This window comes from Pleurodeles waltl, chromosome 8, assembly GCF_031143425.1.
Source record: "Pleurodeles waltl isolate 20211129_DDA chromosome 8, aPleWal1.hap1.20221129, whole genome shotgun sequence".
Taxonomy (NCBI): domain Eukaryota; kingdom Metazoa; phylum Chordata; class Amphibia; order Caudata; family Salamandridae; genus Pleurodeles; species Pleurodeles waltl.
The window spans coordinates 798,085,238-798,110,735 of record NC_090447.1 but is presented as its reverse complement, the minus strand read 5'-3'; the positions used below and the strand labels follow the sequence as shown (position 1 = coordinate 798,110,735).

At 42.1% G+C, this 25,498-nt stretch overlaps 1 protein-coding gene across 1 annotated transcript in view; it reads right to left on the bottom strand.

The window, feature by feature from the left end:
* The window catches only part of LOC138249560 (cytoplasmic tyrosine-protein kinase BMX-like), a 628,910-nt gene that overhangs the window by 594,772 nt on the left and 8,640 nt on the right, over positions 1–25,498 (bottom strand). Inside the window, exons 2-4 of the mRNA XM_069203506.1 lie at positions 18,977–19,124; positions 8,710–8,814; positions 8,541–8,622 (exon numbers count right to left, since the gene is read on the bottom strand). Of these exons, the coding sequence (XP_069059607.1) occupies positions 8,541–8,622; positions 8,710–8,814; positions 18,977–19,124 (335 nt within the window). The remainder of the gene's footprint in view (positions 1–8,540; positions 8,623–8,709; positions 8,815–18,976; positions 19,125–25,498) is intronic.

Here is a 25,498-nt window from a genome sequence, read left to right as displayed (position 1 = left end):
AAGCCCCCCGCATTGTTTATGATTACTGCCCGAGGAGGTGGTGATCACTGGTGCTGCAAAGAGGCCCCCCGCATTTCAATACATTTAACCCCTGGGAGATGGTCGTCTTTGGGGCTGCAGGGGAGCCACATGGCCCCCAACATTGAATTTAATATTAGCCCTGGGGAGCTGGCCCCCAGGGCTGCGGGGGCGCCCGACACCCCCCAGCATGAAAATTAACAATGCACCCTGCATTTGGCCCATCCATATGTTGTTAACTTAATGTACGCAATAGAAAGATATGTCCCAGTATTTACATTTACACTTATATTTGGTGAATCAGGCTGCTATAATGATGGAATATTTGAATAGTTTCCAATATGGAGCTCGCCGTGAAGAGGTTAATGTGTAATATGTTTTCACTGTGGTCCTTTGTGTTGATGAAAGTTTTTCATGCATTAAAATTGTGTGTCAAACTCTCACTCCATACCATGAGTGCGGCTGAAACGCATTGAGTGTTGCCAATAAATCTGAACTGAGATCTTGAGCTTACAATATCTAGGTCTGTCTTCTTACAGATTGGGACAGTGTTGGGATATATATATATACATATATATATATATATATATATATATTTATATATATATATATATATATATATATATACAGTATATATATATATATATATATGTGTGTTTTTTTGTTCCAAACAATGTGGCCTTAGAGTGGGACACTCATCACTGGTGCCAGTTCAGGGTTAAGACCAAACCCTTACACTTTGCCAACCAAAAAAACACTGCACTCCCGGAGGCTCCATTTCCACAATTTACTTTTTATTCTCAGATAACATTCCTCGGCAGGTTATGTTACAGCATCTCTCCAGACATCACAATGCGTTTCAACATCTATCTTTCTACGGTGGTTTCCATCTGTGTACACCATAATCCAATTAACCTGCTCTTTATAACCGCACAGGCATTGTGGAACTTGTGGTTCTTAATATTCAATACACAGTAAAGTCATTGTGAAAATGCATTATCCTGAACACTTTCATAGACGAAATCACAGGTCACTCAATGCTGACAGCTTGTGCATTTAAACCAATATGTCAGTGTTACCTTTTTTAAGTGATATTTAACACATAGCAATTCCAGAAATGCTATGTTCATTACATTTATAATATGTTGCACCAATGTCTATGGACCCCAATCAGAGCAGTGCCAATTTGAAATATACACATGGCAAAAGGTGCATTAGAAGTGTAGTTTTCCAACGTAAAGTTGAAGTGTTGCACAAATACTTAATATATTACCTTTTAAGTTAAGCTTGACTGTTCTTTGCAATGCCACCACAGGGTGAGCACAGGTTAATTTAGGAAGTGTTTGTGACTTACCCTGTCTAGGATTGTGGTTCCTGCTTGGACCGGTTTCAGGGTTTCATGCTTCATCAGCCAGGCTAGCTTGAATACAGTGGTGCAGCAAGTAAGGGACCCACATCTGGGCATACCCTAGCCACTTAGGGGGCACAAGGCAATATCACAAAATAAAATGATGAACGGATTGTTGAAACTTTTCAAACACTCGCCCCCAGTCACAGATCTGGGTTTAATCCATCGTTATTTTGTGTTGCTCAAGTAGATTTTCTACTCAAGCGAACCCTGGCCAAAAGATGCTCACTCATTGAACTAGTCTCCTGCTGGTATTTTGCATCCCTTTGGAAGTCATTTTGTAAATAAAATTGCAAAGTTTGCACACCTTTTATCAACACAAAACAGCAACACTTCTTAAATGAGCACTTCATGCATTGGCATGTAGGATTTGGATTCCTATCCTACTCATGCTCTGTCCATCATCTAAAGCTGTTTCATTTTCTCAAGGTTCAAAGACCCATTTGCTTTCTTCCTTTATGGTAAAAGTAGTTTTTTTTCCTTGTAAAACATCCTTAACTCCAGCTAATTGGAGAGGAAATTCCCTCTCTGCTTTCCTTCATCTTTTTCTCTTTGCTTCTAATTTGCTGGGGTTGAGACTTCTGGAGGAGTCCCTACTGCTCACACATGAGGCTCTGATGTAGCCTCTGGCTGATGCAAGTAAAAAGTGACAACCTAAATGACTACTTCCTCTCACTTCTTAATCTCAGGGAGCTTGGGGATTTCCTTGTTTACTTTCACCAGCTTTGCTGTCCTTTGTTTTTTTGTTATTATGCAGGAAACCATCCCTGGCAAAACATTTACCGTATCCTCTGTATGCCGTTAGTGGTTCTACATTGGAGTGTTGTGAGTTGAGCAAGATGAATGTTCCATAGGCAGTTGGCGGTTGACTGCACCTTAGGTGCCACTTTCAAAACCTACCCACTTTCAGCCCAATCCGGGCTGGTGCTGTGTTCTTTGAAGATAGTGTGCACCATCTTTCATGCTGTAAGGAGACCTGTTTCACATTGATGAAGAATGAGGGAAACATTTGCTGCTCAAACTGTCTTGCCGAATTAAAAAGCAAGCCAGAGACCTGCTTGCGAAGAAAGAAAATGTATATAACTGTGAAATTTGTGTGTCATTTAAGGGTAAATAAATATTTAGTTGGCTACAACAGTGAGAATTAGGTGTTTTCTTGCTTCCCAATTAATGTTGTCACATGCAAGTACAACAGGTAAAGGATGGTTGTCAAGATTTTGAGCAAAACTTCCCAGATGTTTTCAGAGAGAGGGTTAGTATGATTGAAGACATATCATAAAATTCATTTGAGAGTAGAGAAAATCCCATATCTGCCAAGGTTGATAAGTTTGCAGTACCAGTACCGGATCAGTTTACGGATAAATTGGAAAAATTATGCAAGTTAGAAGTTAATGTATATGGTGAGATAACTGCATAACTGGAGGCAGATATATTTGTTTGTGTATTGATCTGTGGGTATCCAACAATGAGGTTACTGTTGACATGTTCCTGGTTCCTAACATCATAGAAACATTGATCATGCTAGCTGGGGCAACTTGTTTTTCAGACCTGATTTGGATTCAGTGTACAACAGGATAAAGGCACACAAAAATTCACAGGTATTTGGCTGATTTCATTATGCCTATTGGTGCTTTTTTGTTTATGAGAATATCATTTGAGCTGATTTCAGCAGCATATGCTTGTCAAAGAGCTATGGTGTATTTTCTGAGAAATTTCTTTTGAGTGAGATTTTAACAGGATAATGCGGTAGTGTTTGGGGTAATATGGAAGAGCTCAATAAGAGGGCTTTAGAGGGTTTTAGAGAGATCCAGAAGGGTTTGTTTGATGTTATGAGCAAAAAAGTGTAGTAATGCCATGCAAGATATACATACAAAGGGCACACTATCAGTGAGACAGGTGTCAAACCATACAAAAATATTATGGATCCGATCAAGCAACTGAAGATGTCAACTTGCTTACATCATTTTAGGACATGGTTGGGTAATATGGGCGATTTGTCCCAAAATGTAACAATCACAAAAAGATAAAAAAATATAGAATTTAGGAGTGCTCGAGCAACTGAAGATGCAAACTTCCAAAGAGGAGCTCACATCACTCCTAAAAAAAGGTAAAATGAGAGATTTGTCCTCAAATTTAACATTCAAAATAAATATGAGGCAGTTGCTAATGCACAATATAGACTTTAGTGTTAGGAGGTTTAACCCAAAATGTCTCTTTCAAAATGAGTACAATGAGACAGCTGTTTATGAGAAATGTTGAATTAACAGTGTGAAAAGGAATTTGAGTGGGAAAAGATGATTTGGCACAAGCTTTAAAACTTCAGGCATTTTAGCCACGAAGAGGATGCATGGTGACTACTAATCCAACGGCCAACAAGGTTGGTGCAATGTTGAGACAGGGTGTTAATGAATGTGAAAAGACTGTTGAGTCTCATTTGTTGAGAGGAACAGGACTTAATTATGCAGTTGATGAAAATGAAGTGTTAGCCTGACAATGCTCAAAAGAGAAGTTTAGAACATTTCTATGTATTATGGGCTTCAAGATCAGAGCTGATCACAAATCTCTGTTTGCAATTTTTGTAAGAAAAAGACTAAGGAGCAGATTTACAAGTCCCTCGCGCCCCTTAGAGCCACTTTTGCGTCAACATTTTTGCCACAAATGTGATGCTACCTAGGTTTGCGCCACCTTGTAAACCCTTTGCACCACATCATGCATAATTCGTTTGAGGGTTGCTAAAAATAGCACAATGGAATCTACAAGATTTCATTGCGCCATTTCTAGCGTCATTTTTAATGCCTGCTTAAAGCAGGTGGTAAAATAAGGCTCCCATTGATTTCACGGGGCCTCATAACATTATACTGGATTAGCGTAAATTGTTTTGTTTTTTTGCTAATCCAGTATAGCATTACAATAACATCACAAAAATTATGCTATTGCCCCTAACATGCACCATAGTGTGCTGTATTATAAATACAATGCTACTGTGGTAGCATTAGGGGACGCAAGGGGGCCGCAACAAAAGTGGCACATCACTAGTGGCCCTTAATTTTGCAAACTCAATGAAACATAGATGGATCATGTGTCCAAAGTAACTGACTTTGTCTTTTGAATACATCCCTGGTCGAGGAATAATACTGCAGACTGTTTGTTCTGTCTTTTCAATGAGCATTGCGGAGGAGTTGAGAAGGAATAGTGTCTGTTGCTTCTGATGTTGCCAGAATCACTAGTAGCATTTAATTTACAGGCCCTGGGTTTATGATATACTACTTTACAAGAGACTTACAAGTAAATTAAAAAGCGTAATTAGGTTTATACCAATCAAACCATGTTGTAGGGAGAGAGCACAGACACTTTAGCACTGGTCAGCGGTGATATGGTGGTCAGAGTCATAAGGCCAACAAACAGGAATTCAGCAAAAAATGCAGGGTAGAAGGCACAAATTTAGAGTGACCCTTCAGAGAGCGATCAGGTTGATTCCCCAGGTGTCTCTGCAACAGTGTTTGGTCGAGTTAGTGTATGAGGGGTATTTTGGATTGGTGAAGACTAAGAAGCACCCTAAATAGACTTCAGTTGTCAACCATTGACCTAGAATTTGAGAAACTGATAAGAGAATTCTGAAAGTGTTGCGGAGTGACAAAATAATGAACAATCTAACCCCTCTCATGTGTTATTGCTGATTGCAAGAGAAACCCTTGGAAAGTCTATTGTGGACACATTAGGACTTCTGAGAGAGAAAACTGGTACAAGTTATCTGCTAGTTTTCATAAATCTATACTCGAGGTAGCTAACATTAGCGCTGTGCCTGCCATAGATACCAAGAGTGTCATAAATTTTTTAGAAAATGTGTTTCAGATAAGTTTACCAAGAACGATGTTGTCTGCCAATGATGTGCGATGCTGTTCATAAGAGAAAGAGAGGTATTTTGGTTAAAGTGATACCTCACAACAGAAGTATACATTGTACCATCTGGAAATCAATGGCATGGTCAAGAAGTTCAACAGGACCTTGAAAGGTTTCAGTTGGCAAATGTAAACTGACTAGAAGAAAGAAGCTCTGGGTAGAGCTGTAAAATATCACGTCTCCACCTCAAACAACAGACAAGACTCCATTTGAGTTGTTTAAAGGAAGAAACCCCAACAGTACATTAATCCCTGGGTGGGTGTCATGGAATGAAGGTTAAATAGACACAGATAAAAGGGAATGGCAAGGTGGAGCACAGGTGAAGAGGATGGAATATTTTCAATCAATGAAATATGCCAAAGAAAAGATGTGAAAGCGGGGGATGTGATAAAGGTGAAAGAACCCATAGGAATTGAGAAATGGTCAAGATTTACCAAACCTTTGAAACTTGCCAAATTGTTCCTGAATGCTGTCATGATTGAAGATGGGAGACCCTGGCACATGAATCAGATTTCTTCTGGTTCTTTTGGATCTGATGTGTTGCATGGGGAGACTGTGAAGGGCATGTGGAAAGGTAATTTCCTCTGACAGGACCTAAAAGAGGGATGTGCTAGAGTCCAAAGTATCTACAGCACTATGTGCGCAATGTAAAACAAAAATTATCCTAAATTCTTTTAAGTATACTTTGATGTCTGTTTTCCTCTCAATGCTATCGCCATATACATAGTTAGCGCCTTGTTGCCATTTTTATTTTATGTTGTTGCTATTAGGGGGGAGTTGTGTGATATCCTTTGTGTGAGGTCAGTAGTTTCATATTGAAATGCTGTGGGTTGAATGAGGGAATGTTCCATTGCAAGTTGAAAGTTGACTGTGGCTGAGTTGTCATAAATAAATCCTACCTGGATTCACTCCAATCCTTGCTGGTATCCTGTCCATTAAAAAATACTTGCGGTAGGTACTTCATGTTGTAAGAACTTCACCATTTTTTTCTGCTTTGTTGCATAGGTAAAATCAAAGATAGTGGGTTAGTCTGTTTAGTCTGTATTGCTACTTCGCATCATCTACCCTTGATGAGTTGACCGTTGAAACACTATCCTGACCCAGTTAAAGATTTGGATCCAGTTATCATACTTGCTAGATTTGGAGGATATCCCCACCAACCATCTTCTGCTCTAAATCAATCTTTTCTCCATTTTAAGTAATCCAGGTATGTGACTGCTTGTGAGTAGGTCATGCGTCTGCTCTGAAGTTTTCTGTTAACTTCCTGTGAGATATGCATATCTGTAATGCCAGCATTAATTGTTAAAATATTTGACTTCTAAATATAATTCAAGTAACCCTTGGTATTGTGCACTCAATGCTAATTTCAACTTTCTGTTAGCTCCATCCTTAAGCGCTGAGGTGTTAGCAATCAACAATAATCCATTTGTGTGTAAGGCTTCTACTGGAAGACTTTACAGGTAACACCCAATTGAAATCTAAATATGCAATGCTCTGATATAAGTGTAATACAAAAAATTAGCTTGAAGCCAATGCTCTGCAGGGACCTTAGAGAAGTGGTGAAAGGTTGGTTTATGGTCTGTTGTCTTGGTCTATTTCTTGCATTTCTCTTGTGTCTTCATTGACTTGGTGGAGGCATGGGGCTCTGGGTCATTCATCTGAATGACCCCATCTCTCGTTCCAGTCTCAAGACTGTGCAGTCCTGTAGCTCACAGGGGATTTCAGGCTGTTGTCTGCCACCACAAGCTCACCACTCTAGCACTGTGAGAGGCTAGCAGTTTTTGGACCAGGGGATGTTCATATTGTATGGGGAGACTAGTTGTATGTAATGTATTTTTTATATCCAGGAAGTGGCTATAATACAAAAGGTTGATGCTTATAGTTGCAAGACACTTTGGGGAGATTTTATTGGTGGAGAGGAGTGTACTGTTGATAGGCTGAGGCTGACAGGATCCCATGTCTTTTTTTGTATTTTGGTGGGAAATGGCGACACTGCAAACAAATCTGAGAGGGATTGCAGTGTGCCAAATTTTTAAGGTATATATTTGGGCAATTAGTGTAGAAATAATCAAATGTTGGTGAGGTCAGTTGACAGAACATCAGATACATTTACTTTTTAATGTACATAAATATTAGAGAAAGGATGAGCTAAGTGAAGTCATTGTGTGCATGGCTTTACCATGAACGCCGTACACCCTGCTCTGCTGAAATGAGTAGGGGAAGATGATTTGTGGAGAAACATATCCCACAAAGCAATAGATAACATGGTATTCATCACCTCTGTATTACAAGTGACGTCCTTTGTAATCCATTTGTGAATAACAAGGACATTGTTTCCCCATGCCCAGCTATAATTCTTTATATTGCAGCACAGCAGAGCAGTCATGCACATATCCTATTACAGCTGGGAATGTCTTATTGCAGCTGAAAGAAGAAGATTTGATACAGGCTGTGGACAGATAGCACAGTCCCACCATGTACCATGCACTCCCTTAAAAACACAAAAGCAGCATTTAACAATTTATATGATTATTGTTCGAACTTCAAGACATAGGGGGTCATTACGACCCTGGAGGTCTTAAGACCGCCAGGCCCACAGTCGCTGTCGGACCGTCTCCAATGTGGTGGTTGACCGCCACATTGCAACCATGGCGGTAGCACCACGATCGGACCGCCAGACTACAAGTTTTCATCGGTCTGGTGGTGCTGGCAGTCCTAATCCACCAGGGTACCGCTGCAAGCAGCGCTGTCTTGGGGATTATGAGTCCCTTCTCCACCAACAATTTAATGTCAGTTGCACTGCAATGAAAAGGCCGGTGAAGACGAGGTGCAGGAAGCCCCAAGACGGCCCCTGTACTGCCCATGTACTTGGCATGGGAAGTGCAGGGGCCCCCTGGCCAGCCCTGTTGCGATGTTCAATCAGACAGTGAACATTGCGACAGCTGCTGGTGCACACTACGCACTATAGCATTGACGCCGGCTCTATTATGAGCTGGAGACAATGCTGTAGGCGGTTTCCCGCTGAGTCAGTATTTCCACCCGCTGACACAGCTGGAAACTCGTAATGGGGCCCGTGGGAAGGCGGCCGCACTGGTGGCAATCTGTCCGTAGGGACCTCGGTGAAGTCATAATTACCCCCATTGTGTTGCCTATCATAACCACTAGTGAGCCAAAGTTACTCTTCATTTGTTTGATTTCTGTAATGTAAACTTACTTTGTTGCAGTGTGATTAGCCATTTGTTTCGGCTTTCTTCATTCTCTGGGAAGATATACAGAAAGCAATCCCCATATATGACCTGAAAAGAAAATGTGTTTTAGGTGAGCACCAATATTTATCCCACTAAGACATAGAATAGGTAGGAAATAAAATTAGTTTTTAGTACCTGGAAGGGATACTGCCTCTCAATAGGTGTCTGATTCACATTATTTACTGTTGCAACACACTGAATGTGCTTAATATCAATAGATCCTTTCGTCTTCCCTTTTTTCTAAAATGTAAAATTCAGAATTAAAACATTTTTTTCATAATAAACCACAGAGCAAATCACATATTTTCCACTTTTTCATGTGGATCATAAACCAATGAGAAACCCTTCCCTGATGAGTACTGGTCAGGTTTCATTCTGACAGTGTGCACATGCATAAAAGTGTGTATAGTTGTGTTTCTTATTTGAGCCCTGGGGATCCACTGAGGAATTAACCTTTTGAAGAGGGAAGTCTCCATATCTTTTGCAGCTCATCAGTTTACATCATGCCTACTGGACTCCCATTTCTTACCTGGACTGTCAGGTCAGTGAATCTAGGGTGAAACATTAAAATTGGACCTCAACTTACTCCCGTGCAAACCCTCTGGGAAAGACTTTGGTCCAGGGCAGACATTACCACAAAGAAACCGTGGTGCATATTTATGAGTGGGTTACGCCATGCTTACACCATGCAATGTGGTACAGTCGTGGCACAAACCACTAACTCATATTTTTTAATCCACGCTAAGCCAATTTGCGTGGCTTTGAATGGCTTCAAAATATAAAGCAAGGCAACACAGTACAAATCACTGTGTTGTCTAACTCTGCACTGAGTAGGTGTTCCATGGGCATTGCCGTGGGTATTCCCACGGAACTCCCATGGATTTTGACTCATTCTCGGAATGCGCCAAAACCTTACGCCTATCGAGGAGAGGTGTAATGAGGACAAATATCTTTATTTCTCCCTGTTTTTCCCTGCTTCTATGTGTACTGCATTCTGCAGCACACATAGACATGCCTCTTCGCGTTGTTTTTGTGCAGGAAGGTGCCCTTTCCTGCACACAACCATTCTGCATGCAATGTGGGCACCCTTTCACCATGCACCATTGTCATGGGCATAGCTTCAGGGGGGATGTTTGGGGTGTTGCACCCCCCTAGCAAATGTATGTTCTGGAAAAGAGTTGGGTAGATATGTTTTAGTCAGATTTCACAAGATATTTTTACATACACACAGACAAAAACACACACACACATTGTCTCTCGCTGCTGTGAAAGTGTTAAAAAAAGTTGGTTATTTTACTCAATATTCAGTTTTCTTCACTTAGTAACCCTGCTAAACTGCATTAATCTCCCTTTCCACTACCCCTTTAGTCCCTCTCATGTGCCCTGCTTGTTGTATAATGTATTTTGACATTGTACTCCAGAGTGATTGTTGGGAAATCTGAAGCTCACACCCCATAGTCTTACTGACCAAGCTACGCCCCTGGCAATGGTGCAAGGGCGTTCTCATTGGCACTAGGCTGCGAAAAGGGCGCCAATGCAAGGGATAAGCCTTTTTGGATAAATATGACACATTCCTGCTCCTTCCTTTTGATGCAGGACAGCGCAGCAAAGTGACATGCTGTGCTGCCTGTGCCACAAAGCCCATAAATGTGGACCAGAATCCCTTAGAAAAGAGGCAATCCATTTCAGTGTCGAGTCTGAGTCTCTTGGCATTGTCTTTAGCGTTGGCAATAGGAGCGTGTGTGACCAGTACCAAAGATGCCACTCGATCCATAATAGGAAGCACAGAATACGTGCATCTGTCTTCAATTAGCAGCAGCTAACGCCAAACCTCCAGCAAAATGGTATTAGTGCTCTGCTTTTGTTGAAAACCCAACTGATGATAGCCCTCCCATGCCTTTGAAATTGTGATCAGAAACAGGATTTTTCAGAAGCCTTCATCAAATGTAAGGCTATTATCGTCCTTTTCACAGGTGCAGGACAATACTGGTTGAGAAGGAGCTTTTCACTTCCCTGTCCACAACTGGCACGAGTGACTAATCATAGTTAAAAAAAAGGATGACTTTAACTTATGATTTGAGAATGGCTATAAGCAATAACACCCTTAGCTTATTACAAGAGATAGGGTTTATCTAAGCATGGTTTATGAACAAAGGACACTGCAGGAAGCTCCCTGAGAACTCATCTTCAAATCTAGAATGGATTACAGATGTCCAATCTCCTTCATCTCCTTTCTTACACTACTTCAAAATAAAGCCTCAACTCTGTTAAAGCTCGGGCCTTCATTCCACAAACTAGTTGAAGATGCCTTAACTGCCATGGTGTACCACATCTGCTAAAAAATCGACACATGTCTAACAAATGCTTACTCTCAACATCTTTCAAAAACAGGCCTCTTTACTTATAATAATAGAGGGTATTCTACCATAATATTTACTACAGAATATCGTGGGGCCAAAATATTGTGGCCAAAAAATCGCGGCCCTAAATATTGCACAGATAAGTTTATGTAGGTAAGTATCGGTTTACCATATAAAACTCCACATATATGCAACTTGATAAGATATACATTTTAAAGGGACGTAGATGTAGAGTTAAGAACAGCAAATCTATATTACTAGTCTAGAAATGTGCCTGCCATAGATGCTAGTTTCATTTTTTTTAATTGGATGTTCAATGTCCATAAAATCTTGACAGGCCATAGGTGAAGAAGTTCATCTTAATGGTAATGAATGGCCATATTAAAAAAGTACCTAAAACACCTACAGAGGATTGCCTAGAAAACAAAATATAGAAAATGTGGTGGGAGAAAGCCAGAGTAAAACACAAAGACACTATACAGCATAGGCACAGATAGAAAACTACTATGAATTCTCCCTACAGCACAACTGGATACCTTCTTAATGTCAGCATTGACTGTGTGTTGAGGACACTAGATTTGTATGACATCACTGTGAAGTAACGGGTTCCAAGAGTGCTACAACCCTGGAATAAACAATACATGCAGTGTGGACAGCAGTTGTATGGGTTTATCCTTAGGGAAAGTGCTAGGTACACTCCGATATACAGTAATGCACTAAAGCAAATCTTGCCTGTACAATACCTAGCTTTTGCTGAATTTTTCATAAAGGCTTTCAGGTACAAAAAGTGGCAGAATATATGTACATTTAAATTAATGTTCTATGCATGGTCAACCAGTAACAACCTCATATTTTATATATGCCCTGTGTGTGATATACAAATCATATTGGAAAGAGCCACAGTTCTATATCATACCATTTCCTGGGAAAAAGAAGTTCAAGTGGATAGACCAGCAGGGTTTATGGAAGTTCCAGTAGGTGCACTTTTCAGATAAGAGGTTAATATAGATTGAGGAAGCACAATTGTCAGAAATAGGTACGATGGCTGACTTCTCTGACGCTTCTGAGCTGATTGGTTTGGTGTTAGACAAAGGAACGCCCTCAATGCACTACAATGGGTGGGGGTATAGGTGAGAAGTGTCAGCAACGGTGTTCCCAAAGGGCTTGGTGGACATGAGCAAAAGGCCAACAAGATCTGCTCTCGCCATTTTTCATAACTCTTCTGGCACAGAAGTCCAGAGAATAGGCTAGTGTAGGGCTATCCAGAACCCACTTAGAGACCTGAGTGAGAAAATTATGTGATAAAGAAGGAAATACAAAAAAAACGATTTCAGTAAAATCAGCATATAGGTAGTATGAGAAAATGAATGAGGCACTAACAGTGACAAGCAAGACAATTTTATATGAGGACATTGCTTTGCCCAGAACTGAGTCTTGGGAGACACTCAACTGGAGGCGACAGAGAAGGAAAAGCATGAGCACGAGAAGGACACAGAGAGTAAGGAAATTGGTGAGTAGGGCGAGGACCATTAATGAAACCTGCTAGAAAGTTTAAGAGAAGCTGTGGAGTCCATTAAAATATAGCAGTTAACAGCATGAAACTTCTCATTGGTAATCCTAAAATACACAAAATAATTGCATTCATGAAGAAATGCTCCACATCCTCAATTGCCCATATAAGCCCATTCAAAATGAAGTATTGCCTCACTCCTAGATAGAACATCTAGCCATGTCTTCCTGATCACCGTAACTGGTGGCACAAATTACTAACACTTTGGGCCCAGTTTGCTTCACAAACGTTATGCAAACCAGCCCAAACTGTTACACCGAGATAGTGCTGGAAAGTATCTTTAAAGTAACGCAAAGTAATGCTATGCTCAAGGTAAAGAGTTCCATAAATAGTACATAGGCGTTCCCCTGCAAAGACCCTTGGGTTTTGACACAATTCATTATCATTTAGCATTGCTACGCTGAGATTTGCACAAAATAATTATGTCTCCTTGAGGCAAACATAATGCCGATGTTTCTTTATTTTCTCCAAACTTCACCAACTTTGCATGTGAGTGTCTTTTAAAAGTATGTCTAAGCTTGGTAGACATTCCTCATGCACCCTTGCTCAACACTGAAAGGGTGTTAATTTAGCAAAAGGCTACCAAAAATGTGCAGGCCTAGCAAGGAAGAAAAATAGTGCTATTTCTTAGTAGGTATTACACTGCTCTGCTTTTCTTTTTTTATGTAACACAGAGTAGCCACTATAGTTGCTGCACTGTGTTTCGTGACTTCTTGTGAAATTTGCCTCAGGCTTCTTTAAGGTGATAATTGTCCTTCATCATTAATATTTTATTTTAGACTTGTCAGCCTTGGGGTGGTCACCACCCCGCCCCCAACATTTTGACTTCCTCCTCTATTTTCTGACCTCATTTGTGCTGGTATTAGGGCACTGCACACTTCACCACTGCTTACCAGTACTAAAGTGCTTGTGTTCTCTCCTCTAAAACATGGTAATGTTGGCTTATCCCTAATTGGCACATTTAGGCCCATATTTATACTTTTTGATGCACAACTGCGCCAACGCAGTTGTGCGTCAAAAATGTTACCGCCGGCGAACGCCATTCCAAAGCGCCATGCGGGCGCCTTATTTATTGAATGACATTAGCCGGCGCTGCGGACTGGTGTGCGTCAAAAAAATGACTCACACCAGGCAGCGCCGGCGTAGGGGAAAATGGAGGTTGAGCGTCAAAAAATAGGGCAAGTCAGGTCTGATGCAAAAATCAGGCCTCAACCCGATTTGCGTCATTTTTTGTGACGCCCAACCTCCATTGACATGCCTCCTGTCTTAGCAAAGACAGGAGTCATGCCCCCTTGCCCAATGGCCATGCCCAGGGGACTTATGTCCCCTGGGCATGGTCATTGGGCATAGTGGCATGTAGGGGGGCCCAAATCAGGCCCCCCTTTGCCACATAAAAAAACCAAAATAAATACTTACCCCAACTTACCTCAATTTCCCTGGGATGGGTCCCTCCATCCTTGGGTGTCCTCCTGGGGTGGGCAAGGGTGGCAGGGGGTGTCCCTGGGGGCATGGGAGGGCACCTCTGGGCTCCTTCTGAGCCCACAGGTCCCTTAACGCCTGCCCTGACCAAGGCGTTAAAAAACGGCGCCCATCAGGCTGGGCGCCGTTTTTTAAGGCCTGCCCCCTCCTGTGCGTCAAAATGACGTCAGAGTATAAATATGGGGCACAGGCCTTAAAGTCATTTTTTGGAAGGGAACGCCTACCTTGCATATAATTAACGCAAGGCTGGTTCCCCCTTCCAAAAAATTACGCACATGGTGGAACTTTGACGCCCGCGGGGTCGGACGTCAAAGTATAAATATGGGCAGGGTTTGCACCGATTGTGCGTCAAAAATCTTGATGCACATTCGGCGCAAACAGAGTATAAATATGCCCCTTAATTTATGTTTACTTCCCTATTAAAGTGCACTACATGTGCCCAGGGCCTGTAAATTAAATGCTACTAGTAGACCTGAAGCACTGATTGTGCCACCCACTTAAGTAGCCCTCTGAACATGTCTCAGACCTGCCATTGCAGAGCCTGTGTGTGCTATTTTGAACTGCTATTTCCACTTGCCAAAATAAACCTTTGCCAGGCCCAAATTTTTCTTTTTAAAACATATGTCACCGCTAGGGTAGGCCCTGGACAGCGTAGAGGGCAGCGTGCAGTATATTAAAAAAGGAGGACATATACTCTTCAATTACTCATGTTCTAGTAGTGAAAAACTCTTAAATACATTTTCCACTACTGCAAGGCCTATCTCTCCTATAGGATAATATTGGAGTTGCCTTATGACATTTTATATGTATACCTTCTGTAAAAGAATTGGCGTATTATGCAATGAGGCTGGTTAGGCTTAACTATGCAATGCTCTTAAAATACTCCAAACTGTGTAACACCATTGGATTCACACTAATAAATAGCTAACTGTCATTGGTAGTGTGACACAGAGCAGTGAGGCTTTACTAAACTAACATGTGTTAAGCATTTCAGAGGACCAACACGGAAAATAAGTAATAGACACAACTTGAAAGAAATCTGACATCAATTTATAAAAATAGAGCAGGTTTCTATATAACTTGAGGCACCAAATTAAACATAACTGGATCAGAATATCCAGAGTTATAGATTTTTTGAAGTAAAAATAAATCAGTGCAATTCACTACTATCAAACTTTAATGTTGCGGTCAATGGAGAAAATGACTAGTGACAGTCGGTCACTTTGAGGTCGAGTCCAGTGGAAGCCACTGGGGATAAAGGTGATGTGGGTCCTAGGACCAAGCTATGACAGTCAGCTGAATTTTACCTGCCTCATAGGGCTCAGATGCAAAGTTGTCCTGGCTGCCCATGGAGCCAAAGTGGGAACAGCGGAAGTGGTGGTTTTATCACTTAGATGGTGCTGGTGATGAACAGGCGCAAAAACTTAACAATGGGGCCATTGAGGTAGATAGTTGAAGATGCTGCAGAGATCCCTCAAGGTGCAGTTTTAAATAAGGGTAGTGGTAGTCTGGCTGGCCAACAACAAGCCTTGGCAGCAGCAAATAGAGAATACAGTTACTTTAACGTCCTGTAGTCCAGGGGGAAATCTGAAACTTGCTGGAGGTCGGGACTATGTTTCCCACAATGCACTAGACCACTTACTTTTGGGTGATCCCTCAGCGGGTCCAATTGTCAGTGGATCTTTGGTTCTGGGAGCATTTGGGCTGCAGGGGACTAGTGCCTCTAGTCCAAGGGAGTTCTAGGTTGCCTTTGGTGTTCAAGTTCCTCTTGCCTATGGAACTGGACTGTGGCTCGAGCGAATCACATTATTGCAGTTGCAGGGTGGTTGCCACAGGTGCAGAGTATCGTGCCTTTGCTTTGTGCAAGTCCTGAAGTTGCAGACTCAGGTCTCTTCTTTGTTTTTATTGCAAGCAGAATCAGATCTGAGGTTCTGGTGCCAGAGGTGTCCCTCAAATCTTAAATTTAGGGCTTTTAAGGGTGTCAGTGAAAGTAGCCAATGGGCTACTAGTCTCAGCTGCTAATTTGCCCCTGGATTGTACACATCCAAGGGTGTTTACCACCTTTTTTTAAATGGCAGAACCCATCCTCGACTGTACAGACGAGGTAGCCCACCCTAGACATACGGCTAGCCTTGTGGGGGTGTATGCCTCCTGACTACCTAATATTCCTGCCTGCCCAGGTACAAATGTGCTTTGGGAGCAGGGGGGTGGCTTTGTCCTACTTGGGAGTCAGCCTGATTATATATTAAAGGCAGTGTGGGCTTTGAAGCTAATAGCCTTGATGTGCCACTTCTCTAGCCATCTCGTCAGGGAGAGAGGTAACAGCTCCCACCCAGGGAAGCCTTTGTTTCTGACTCCTGGGAGTGTTAAGACCCTCTCGCAGGGTGTCAGATTCCTGTCTTGACAGCAGCAGCTGCAGGCTGCCAACCAAGAGACAGGAAAGGATAATCTCGGTGCATGTCACGTTAAATATAGGAATATAGGCAGGTTAAAAAGACAGGTCATTTGATACCAAACAAAACATATTTCAGCAAGACCATAATGGTGTTGGCGACCTTGGGATGCCCAGGTGCCAGCCTGTATTAGCCTATGACCCCCTGAACACTTACAGTACTCTTAATGGAAAGAGACTACTATAGGGACAAATAAGTTTGCACTTAATGCCCACACTTTAATATAATGCACCCTGCCTCCTGAGCATGGGAGGCCTAACATAGGGGTGACTAGCATATATTAAAGATAGTGCTTTGACCTTGCCATACATGGTGAGGGTAAAGTTGAGTTGGAGAAGTTTGCACTGTTCCTGCAGTCTAGAATGACAGGCAACTTCATTGGTTCACTTAAGTCCCTCAGGGAGGCACAAACCGTGCTTCAGGCCCTGGGGACCACTTTAACTCCCATGCCCTGGGTACCACTGGTACCATTTACCAGTGACTTATAAGGGGGTTTAAGTCCTTGCTAATTGGAGATACCAACTCACATACATCATAGTTAGTGAGGGAACACAGGCACTGGGGCCTGGCTAGCAGGCTCTAGTCCAATTTCAGACTCATACTCATCAGTACTGGGGAAAAATGTGGGGTGATCATGGAAAAGGGCCCTTTCTTACAGTTTCCAAATGGGAAGAGATACTTTCAAGTTTGGTGTCTCTGGAATCACAATTTAAAATCCTAACTTATGGTGAAGTCAGATTTTAAATTGCAGTTTTGAAAACACCACTTTCAGCAAGTTGGCATTTTCTTGCCTTAGTCATTTGGTGTCTGCAGCCTGTCTCTGGTCACATCATTGGTTGTAGTTGGCAGTCGGGCCTTGTGGGTTTTCCCTAGACAGCCGCATACAATGGGATGTTAGGTGTGATTTGATGGGCATCCTCTGCAGGACGGGATGGGGAGCTGGACAAGCCTCACTTACACCTGAACAGGCAGTGTACTGTCCCCACGCAAAGGTCTGCATCCCCCTGTAGTTAGTGTGAGCCAGAGTAGGGAGGACAGGACATCTGTGCACTTCAAAGGCATGTCTTTGAAGTTTCCTCCACTTCAAAGGCACCACTGGATAATAGAATTGGACCTCAGACACCACCACTGATGCACACTTCTGGACCTGTGAATACTCTGCCAGGAAGGACTGCTGCATTGCTGAAGGGCTGCCACTCTGCTGGCCCTCTCTCTGCTGGACTCCTGCTTTTCTGTGCAGGTCTGCTACCCTTTTTCTTGGGTGACAAGGACTGGACCTGAATCACTTGAACTCAAAAACCAGAGTGACTCTAAGGGCTTTTTGGCTGGCTTTGTGATCTGAAGTCTCAGGGACATAACAGACTTCCATCCACCCTGATCCTGAACCTGGACTCTGCCATCGGTGAGTCTACCCTGCCAATTGGTGCCACCCCAGTCCTGGACCCTTAGAAGTGGGGTTAAGGTGCTTGCCAGCAGAATCAATGCATCCTCTCTGCTGAGAGACACATCCCTGAGCAGAACTGATGCATCTCCATGGCTGAGCGGCACATCCCCAAACAGAATCTATGCATCGCCACTGCGCCATGATTTAGACCTATCATAAAGGTCTTGCATCACCGCCCCATCCCACATCTTGGGCCAATGCATCACTTTTGGAACTGCCACTGCGCAATGCTTTCCTGGAACAGATCCTCACATCTCTTGTTGATGGCAGCCTTGATGATGATGCTGAACCTTCGCACCGTAGCCTCACTGCATCTCGGACCCGACTCATCACCTCGCCTGTGAAGCTCATCATCAACGTGGATCTACGCAACACTTGGCAACCAGGATTTAAGGTACTTTGCTATGGGGCCTAACCGGGTCCCTGTAGCCGTCCCACAAGACGTTGTGGTAGGCCTGAACTTGTGACTTTACCCCAATCTGGCACGCCCAGATCCCAATAGCACTTTGTGCTTTTCAATCCTATTTTTACTTAAAACTTTAAAACTTAATATCTGTGGTTCTAGTAGTTGGATTTTGGTCATTCTGGTCTTGTTTCATTTATTAACATCCACCCTATTTTTACTAACAATATTGTGAGCTACGTTTGTGGTGTATTTTCACTGTGTTACTGTTTGAAGTCTTGCACAAATATTTACACATCACCTACATGTTAAACCTGACTGCTCTGTGCTAAGCTACCAGGGGGTTAAGCACAGGTTAATCTGGAGTTTGCTTGTGTCTTATCCTAACAAAGACTGTTGTTGGTGCTTGACCAGGACTCACACCCCAGTCAACCAACAGCCCAATTTCTTACAGTTTCCCTTATGTTCAGCTCTGGATCCTTATTAAAGTGAGGGTGACCAATAAATTTATAATACCTTTAAAAACACTAAATGGTGTCTTTAAGGTTTTCTAGTGTAATAAAAAATGCAAAGAAACCCTAATAAGTCTGCATCATAGCATTCACAACAGATTTTTGTAAACATTTTGCATAATCTCAACAAGAAGGAATGGTATACGTTTCTTAAATAAACACAGTCAAATTGTCTTCTCACCTGCTTGCCGTAGTCATAATAGGTGAGCCTTTCTTTTGTTAGCACAAACAGACATTTTTTGTAATCATTTGGAGATGTTTTCTTTTTCTGATGTGATCTTTTTAAAAGCACCTCTTCTAAAATTGTTTCTTCTGGTATCTTGTTGGATCTAAGAAAATTAACAATGTACTTGATATAATCAATCAAAGAAAATACTAAAATCAGAATTGGCAGTGTCTGTTCTAATCATTGTGTCAAATGGGGTGTTTCATATTTCTAAATACGGGCCTACATTCTTAAACCTTGCTCATTGAACATTAAGCATTTTTTTCATGTGATAACCGGGCAGGCACATTAGCATATTTAAAAAAAGGTTGCCTTATCACAGAGGTAAGTTAAAGATTGCTGTTTTGTATTCCCTGCCCAATTTGGCATGCAGGCTATCATTTCAATAACAAAAAAAGAAATGCAAAAACAAATACACAGTCAAACAGTATCATTTTTAATTTCCCTGATCCCTAAACAAATCAACAAATGCACATTCTGGCTGTGGCACCTTCTTCTCTTGCTACAGGTTTTATTATCATATAATATAATGCATTTCTCCATTTATGGGCCTACCAGTTCTATAGGTAACCTACTTGAATGCCTGTGCTTCTATGGACCACCGGTCCTTCCTCAACCCAGACTTACCAGGCTCCCTAATCTCCACACACTGACCAGAGTTGCTAATCTCCAAGGTATGTTCAACTCAACTTAATTGAACGTGTTATTTATTGGAGAACTGGAATAACAACTAGTGTAGACCTTCTGCTCCAACATTCCAATGTTCATCTTTATTCTTCTTTTTTTCCCTTTCAATTTAGAACATTATAGCCTCAGTGGATAGCATATTCTAAGAACGTTGTAGCCCTTTTGCATTGGGTTATACTGGTTATTAAAGGCCTTCAAAATCTGCACCTCAGGCCTATAACTTGAGTTGAGGACCTTTAACAACTGACATTACAATGGAATTTAATGGTATATTTTCACATTTACTTCTCCTGGCCATTTTGACATCCATGTAACACCTACAACAACTTATAGATAGATTCTCATACCAACATATACCATCCATAGTATGTCCCTTCATTTAATGCTAGGCAGCCACCATCAATGCTTCAGGAACAAATCTCTTTCTGTAGTGTATGCCAACTGCTCATCATTCACTGAATTATACTAATCATGCAGCTTGTATGCAGCTGACATTTCATCTTCCCTGTGCCTCCTTTACAACATTTCAGCCCACCTCAGTTGTCACAAGAGAAGAATGTTGTTCCTTCCCCTCTACTCAATGTAGCACATCTAACTCTGTTTTTCATCCTTTTTCTGGACCCTATTTTTGCTGGACTTAAAACTCTTTGCACTTCACCACTGCCAAACAGGAGTTACTTGATTGTGCCCCACCTTTAAATTTAGTTAAAAAGGCTTACCCCAATTGAGATATTTAACTTGCCTACAAGTCCGAAGTATGTGGTGTAAATGGCACCTGTGAACTGCAGCACCTATTGTACAATTCACAGATATGACCTGGAAAACATGCCTTCTAGTCTACTATATGTGACCTGACAGCAGTATTCTAAATATCTGGTGTCAGACCTGTCAAAATATCCCTTTTTGACAGGCAGGAACGTTACAAATGATTGTCAACCCTAAGTACATCATGTTGACCAGAAGGTAGTGTTGGATATAAAAAAAAGTGGAACACGTGCAACATTAAAGTTGCCATGTTCCTCCAATAATTAGCTTCCAAAAGCTCTGCAGAGCTGGAGCTGAACTCCACAAACTATATACTTTAATATGTAACGTTGGTCTGGAAATGGCTACAAAAGTAATTCAGAGAAAATATTTAGATGTATTATAAATGAAAATTAATATTAAAGTTGGATTGCTCATAAACATTTAGAAAAAATTACTTTTCAAACGTTTTCTCCTATCTGCCTAAAACTCTAGTGTGCTCATTAGCATTAGCTTAATGACAGCTGATCTGTCAATGCTTGACCTTAATGAGATGTCAAAATATATCGTAGAGCTGCAAAAATGTCCTGGGTTTGGAGAGGTGTTTTTGTTCCCCTTGCAGGAAGATCAGTTAGGGTGGACCCAGGAACCTCATTAACTTTAATGAGCCTGTTCTTTCACAAGTACATATAAGGTGAATTCTGGGAAAGGCAAACCTTTGTTGCCCGACCAAGACAGGCTCCAAATCAAATCAAAATCTATTCTTGAACCTACTGTGAGTTATAACAAAGGATGGAGGTACTCATTTCCTTGGGGTAGATTACCTCTGCATGGGCAGCAAGGCTCTCCCCAAGGGGAAAATGGTTCCCCCATCTCGTGTTTTGAGAGTGAGGGCACTGGGGGATTGTTTGCTGCAGGGCAAACCAAAACTCCTGTAAAGTGAGTAGGGTGATCCCCTGGAAGACTTACCCCATTGGTTAGGGAGTACCCAGGAATCAACCACACCCACTAGGTATTGCGAAGTATGATTGAGGCACTTCTAGGCATCATCCTCAAAATATTGGAAACTTGTAGAAGATGAGAAGGCTAAACACTTCTTGCTGAAACCCAAGATGAGCTCTGAAGGACTTGAACAGCTCCCTCCTATACCCAAGGAAAAGTAGTGGGCAGACCTATTGACTGGCTAAAGGGACACAAGCCGAAGGTAGATTCACTTTTTCCTGGATGATCAGTTGTTCAGTCACATCTGGACCTTGCACAAAGCCTTTTCTGAAATAAGCTCTCAAGTTGTAAGAACCCTCTCACCATAACTGAAGCATGAGAGCCTTAGGTGATGGGGTAAAGAAAAAGAAGCCTACCACTCTAAAGTTTTGCAACTTAGATAATGTCTGACTTCCAGCTACCAGAGGACAAGGACCAACCACCAAAGCCAATCTGGTGAAGATGCAACTTTTTTGGGCTGAAGACACAAGTTTGTCCTGCTTGGAGCCCGCTCTGATAACCTCATTCCAGGACGTCTCGTTGCTCTTCTGCTTTAAATCTGCTGTGGTAATCCCACTGCTCAAGATATGGATGGCTGTTTTTTTGTTCTCTACACTACTCTTACTCCATATCTTCCCTTAATCTTTTGAATGATTGAGTCCACATAACACAGTACCCCGGGGGAGCTAGGGGCATATGCACCTTTTTTCTGCACCCCCAGTGCACTGTTGTATTACTGAAGAAGGCATAAACACTTGTGTGTTCCTTCTGTAATAATGATAGTACTAGTGCACATATATAGAGGCTGCACTATCTTAAGAGGGTATATTTGTAACCCCATGCAAATGAGAAAAACACTTTGCCTCTCTGCAGGCATGGGCACAGAGGTAAAGAGGCCATCAGGAGGGATGCTGATTGTGCATCAACAAAAGGTGGAGCACAACCTGTGCATCCATGAAGGCAGCCCTCTGAAGGGGAAAGATTCCCCCAGAAGGTGGTTCTAGTCACTCACTGCACCCACATGCAGGGTGATCTCTGCCCCCCTTTTGAAGTGCAGGTGGGTGCACAGTGACAGGCAGAGCAGCTGTGTCAATGAGTCACTCTGTATTTCACTAATGCGCTGCCCCCAGGATAGCCACGAGTTAACATCGACCCTGGGGGCGGTGTACTATATGCAGTAGGGGACACTAACCTGTTTACTTGCGTCGCACCAAAAAGAAGATGCACTGGGTGCTAACAGGGACAATGTGTCCTATTACTTGTAATGCATCCCCAAGGGGCCGCCAGGAACTCATGCTTCTATCTCCACAAAGCATTATTGAGGGATGAACTGGCAGTTTGAAGCAGCTGGTCCACCTTTCCACAACACCCATCAGTAGGTGGATGTCTGGGGAGTTCCATGGGTCTCCTCTTTCCCTCTTGAGAGAGGCACCTTTGAGGCCCATTGACCTCTCTCAGGTGCACAGTCAGAGCTCCTCTTGACAGCCTTTCTACTTGTGCACCCACATCCATAACAGCACAGGCATAAAGGCAAAGTACTATCCTCACTTGCATGGGGCCATGCCCCCATGTAAATGAGGGAAGGCCACTTTAGGATAGTGAGGGGTCTTCATGTGCATCAACACTATCTTACAGAAGGATCTTTGTAATCAGCTGAAGCCCCTTCTGTAATACCAAAGTGACTTGTATGCATAGAGAGAGGATTCACATGACCATTCCACTCCCAGAGCATGTTATGTTATAAGATCCATGTTGTTTGATTGCTTCACTCTTAACTTATTATATTCATCCCATTGCAATCTGATTGCCACAAAATGTATTTCTCCAAACTGAGTTTTATTACTTATACTAGACTTCTTCCTGTCAGTCTACCACAGTTGACTGTCCAACATGGATGGACCCATCAGCAGCAAACACAACAATCAAAATGTTTGTTCTTCTAAGTTACCTTGATGTAGGGAATTTTTCTTCTAGGCCTGAGGGTAAGAGGTCACAGTGTTGATGTGAGCTGTGACTAAACTTCCATGCTGCCACAGAGTGAGATTCCAGGATGAGGGATGTTTAAGTGAACACAACCTTAGTAGCATGGACTGAGCACTTACACAATCTTCAAAGTGCATGAAACTAAGGGCCTGATTTATGAAAAGTTAGCGCCACGCCTACATCGTTTTTTGACGCAAAAGCAGAGCAAACTTAAAAAATATAATTATATATTTTGCAAGTTTGCGCCGCTTTAGCATAAAAAAATGATGTAAGCACGGCACTAACTTTTCATAAATCAGGCTCTAAGCGTCTAATTTGTAACGGTATTTGCAAGTTGGTTAGCAGTGGCAGGTATTTCTAAACACCGGCACATATTTGTGACAGCCCTCAACATTTTCGGTTGCTGCATTGGGTGACACTTTAGTAAATTTGCCCCTTTATATTTCACCACACGATTGGCTCTATACTTGGTTCACAATGAAAAACTATTGTAAAGTACAGTTGAGTTGTTGGCTCTGGGTATTAGGGTTCTTCGAAAACCTACAAACCCTATATATCACCGCAACTAGGTGAGTCAAGTGGGCATAATGGTATATTGCTTGTGTAAATCGCCCATTGGGACAAGAAGTTACAAATTAAATTTGTCACAGATAGTCTTTTTTTTCCACTCATTTTCAATATTGTTTTATTCCAACAGTTAATTTCTTTGGGAAAACCTTGTGGGATCCACACAAATGACCCCTTCAATAGCTCAGAATTATGTCTACTTTTTAGAAATCTATTGCTTTCTGGGATCACCCATGGGTTTTACACCAGCCACCACAATAAATTGGAAGTAGGATGAAAGAATAAAAATTAGGACAACTGAGCTACCTCTTTAGAAAATGTGAAAATAGCGGTAAAAAACAGTTTTTTGATTTAGCTCTGCATGCCCCTGAAAGCTGGGAAAATTGTGACTTTCACACAGCCTCCCTTTCTGTTGATGCCATTTTTAGGAAAAAAGAACAGATGTTTTTTTTTAAGCATTTGTACCTATTTACGGCAAAAAACCCAATCTTTAGCTGTATTTTGGCTATTTTCTCAGTCCCCTCGAGGAGAATCCACAAAGTATGGATACCTTTGGGTTTCCCATGATGTTGGGAGAAAAGGACCCAAATTTGAGGTGGATACTGTGGCATCTTGCAATGGGAAATACCTAGACCACAATAATGTGAGGTACACTTGCTGGTATAACGGGTTATTGTGGAGTGACCACAAGCAGTCACTCTGTCTTCTATTTGTAGCTTCTGGCCACACCTGGCCCTCAGGATGTAGGTTGCATACAATTTATCATAGAGGCTGGGAGGCTCTTTACAGCCCTTTAACATTTTTATTAGAACAGAACTATTTAGAACATTTCCTCTGGAATGCAACAGACATAGGGCCTGATTTACATATTGGCAGAGGAGTTACTCTACGACAACGGTGACTAATATCCCTCCTGCCGAAATCTAAATCCCACAGAATATAATTGTGTTTATATTTCAGCAGATTGGATATCCATCACAGTTGTGATGGAGTAGCCCTTCTGCCAATATCTAAATTAGGTCCATAGTGTTTCAGTCTCTGGCTCTGTACGGGGTTAGGTCAGAGTCTATACTTCTGGCTTTGGTTGCTTAACTCTTGACATCGAGGAGTGTTGGTGTCCGTCTGTGTAAACAGCACTCTGCATCTTCTCTTTGTTCCACTCCAATTTGTAGTGTTCTGTTTAATGTGAGCATGAATCGTTCTTCTTCCTTGATGGCCTGTGGCCATTGCGGGGTCACTTTTCGGGCCTTACACTGAGACTATGGAGGTTTGATTGGATATCCTGTCCCTGGAATTGAGGCCCATTGTCTATTTTTATTTCATCTGGGTTGCCTAGCAATGGGAAGATCTTCTCAAAAACAAGCTTCACGTTGGAAAACGCAGTGGAGAACACCGGCTCTACAACAGGATATTTGGTGTGGCTGTCTATCAACATTGCTGGGATCCAGCAACCTCGGAAACCACCAAAGTTCATGTTGAAGCATGACCATGGTGGTAGGCATGGTTCCTCTGTGA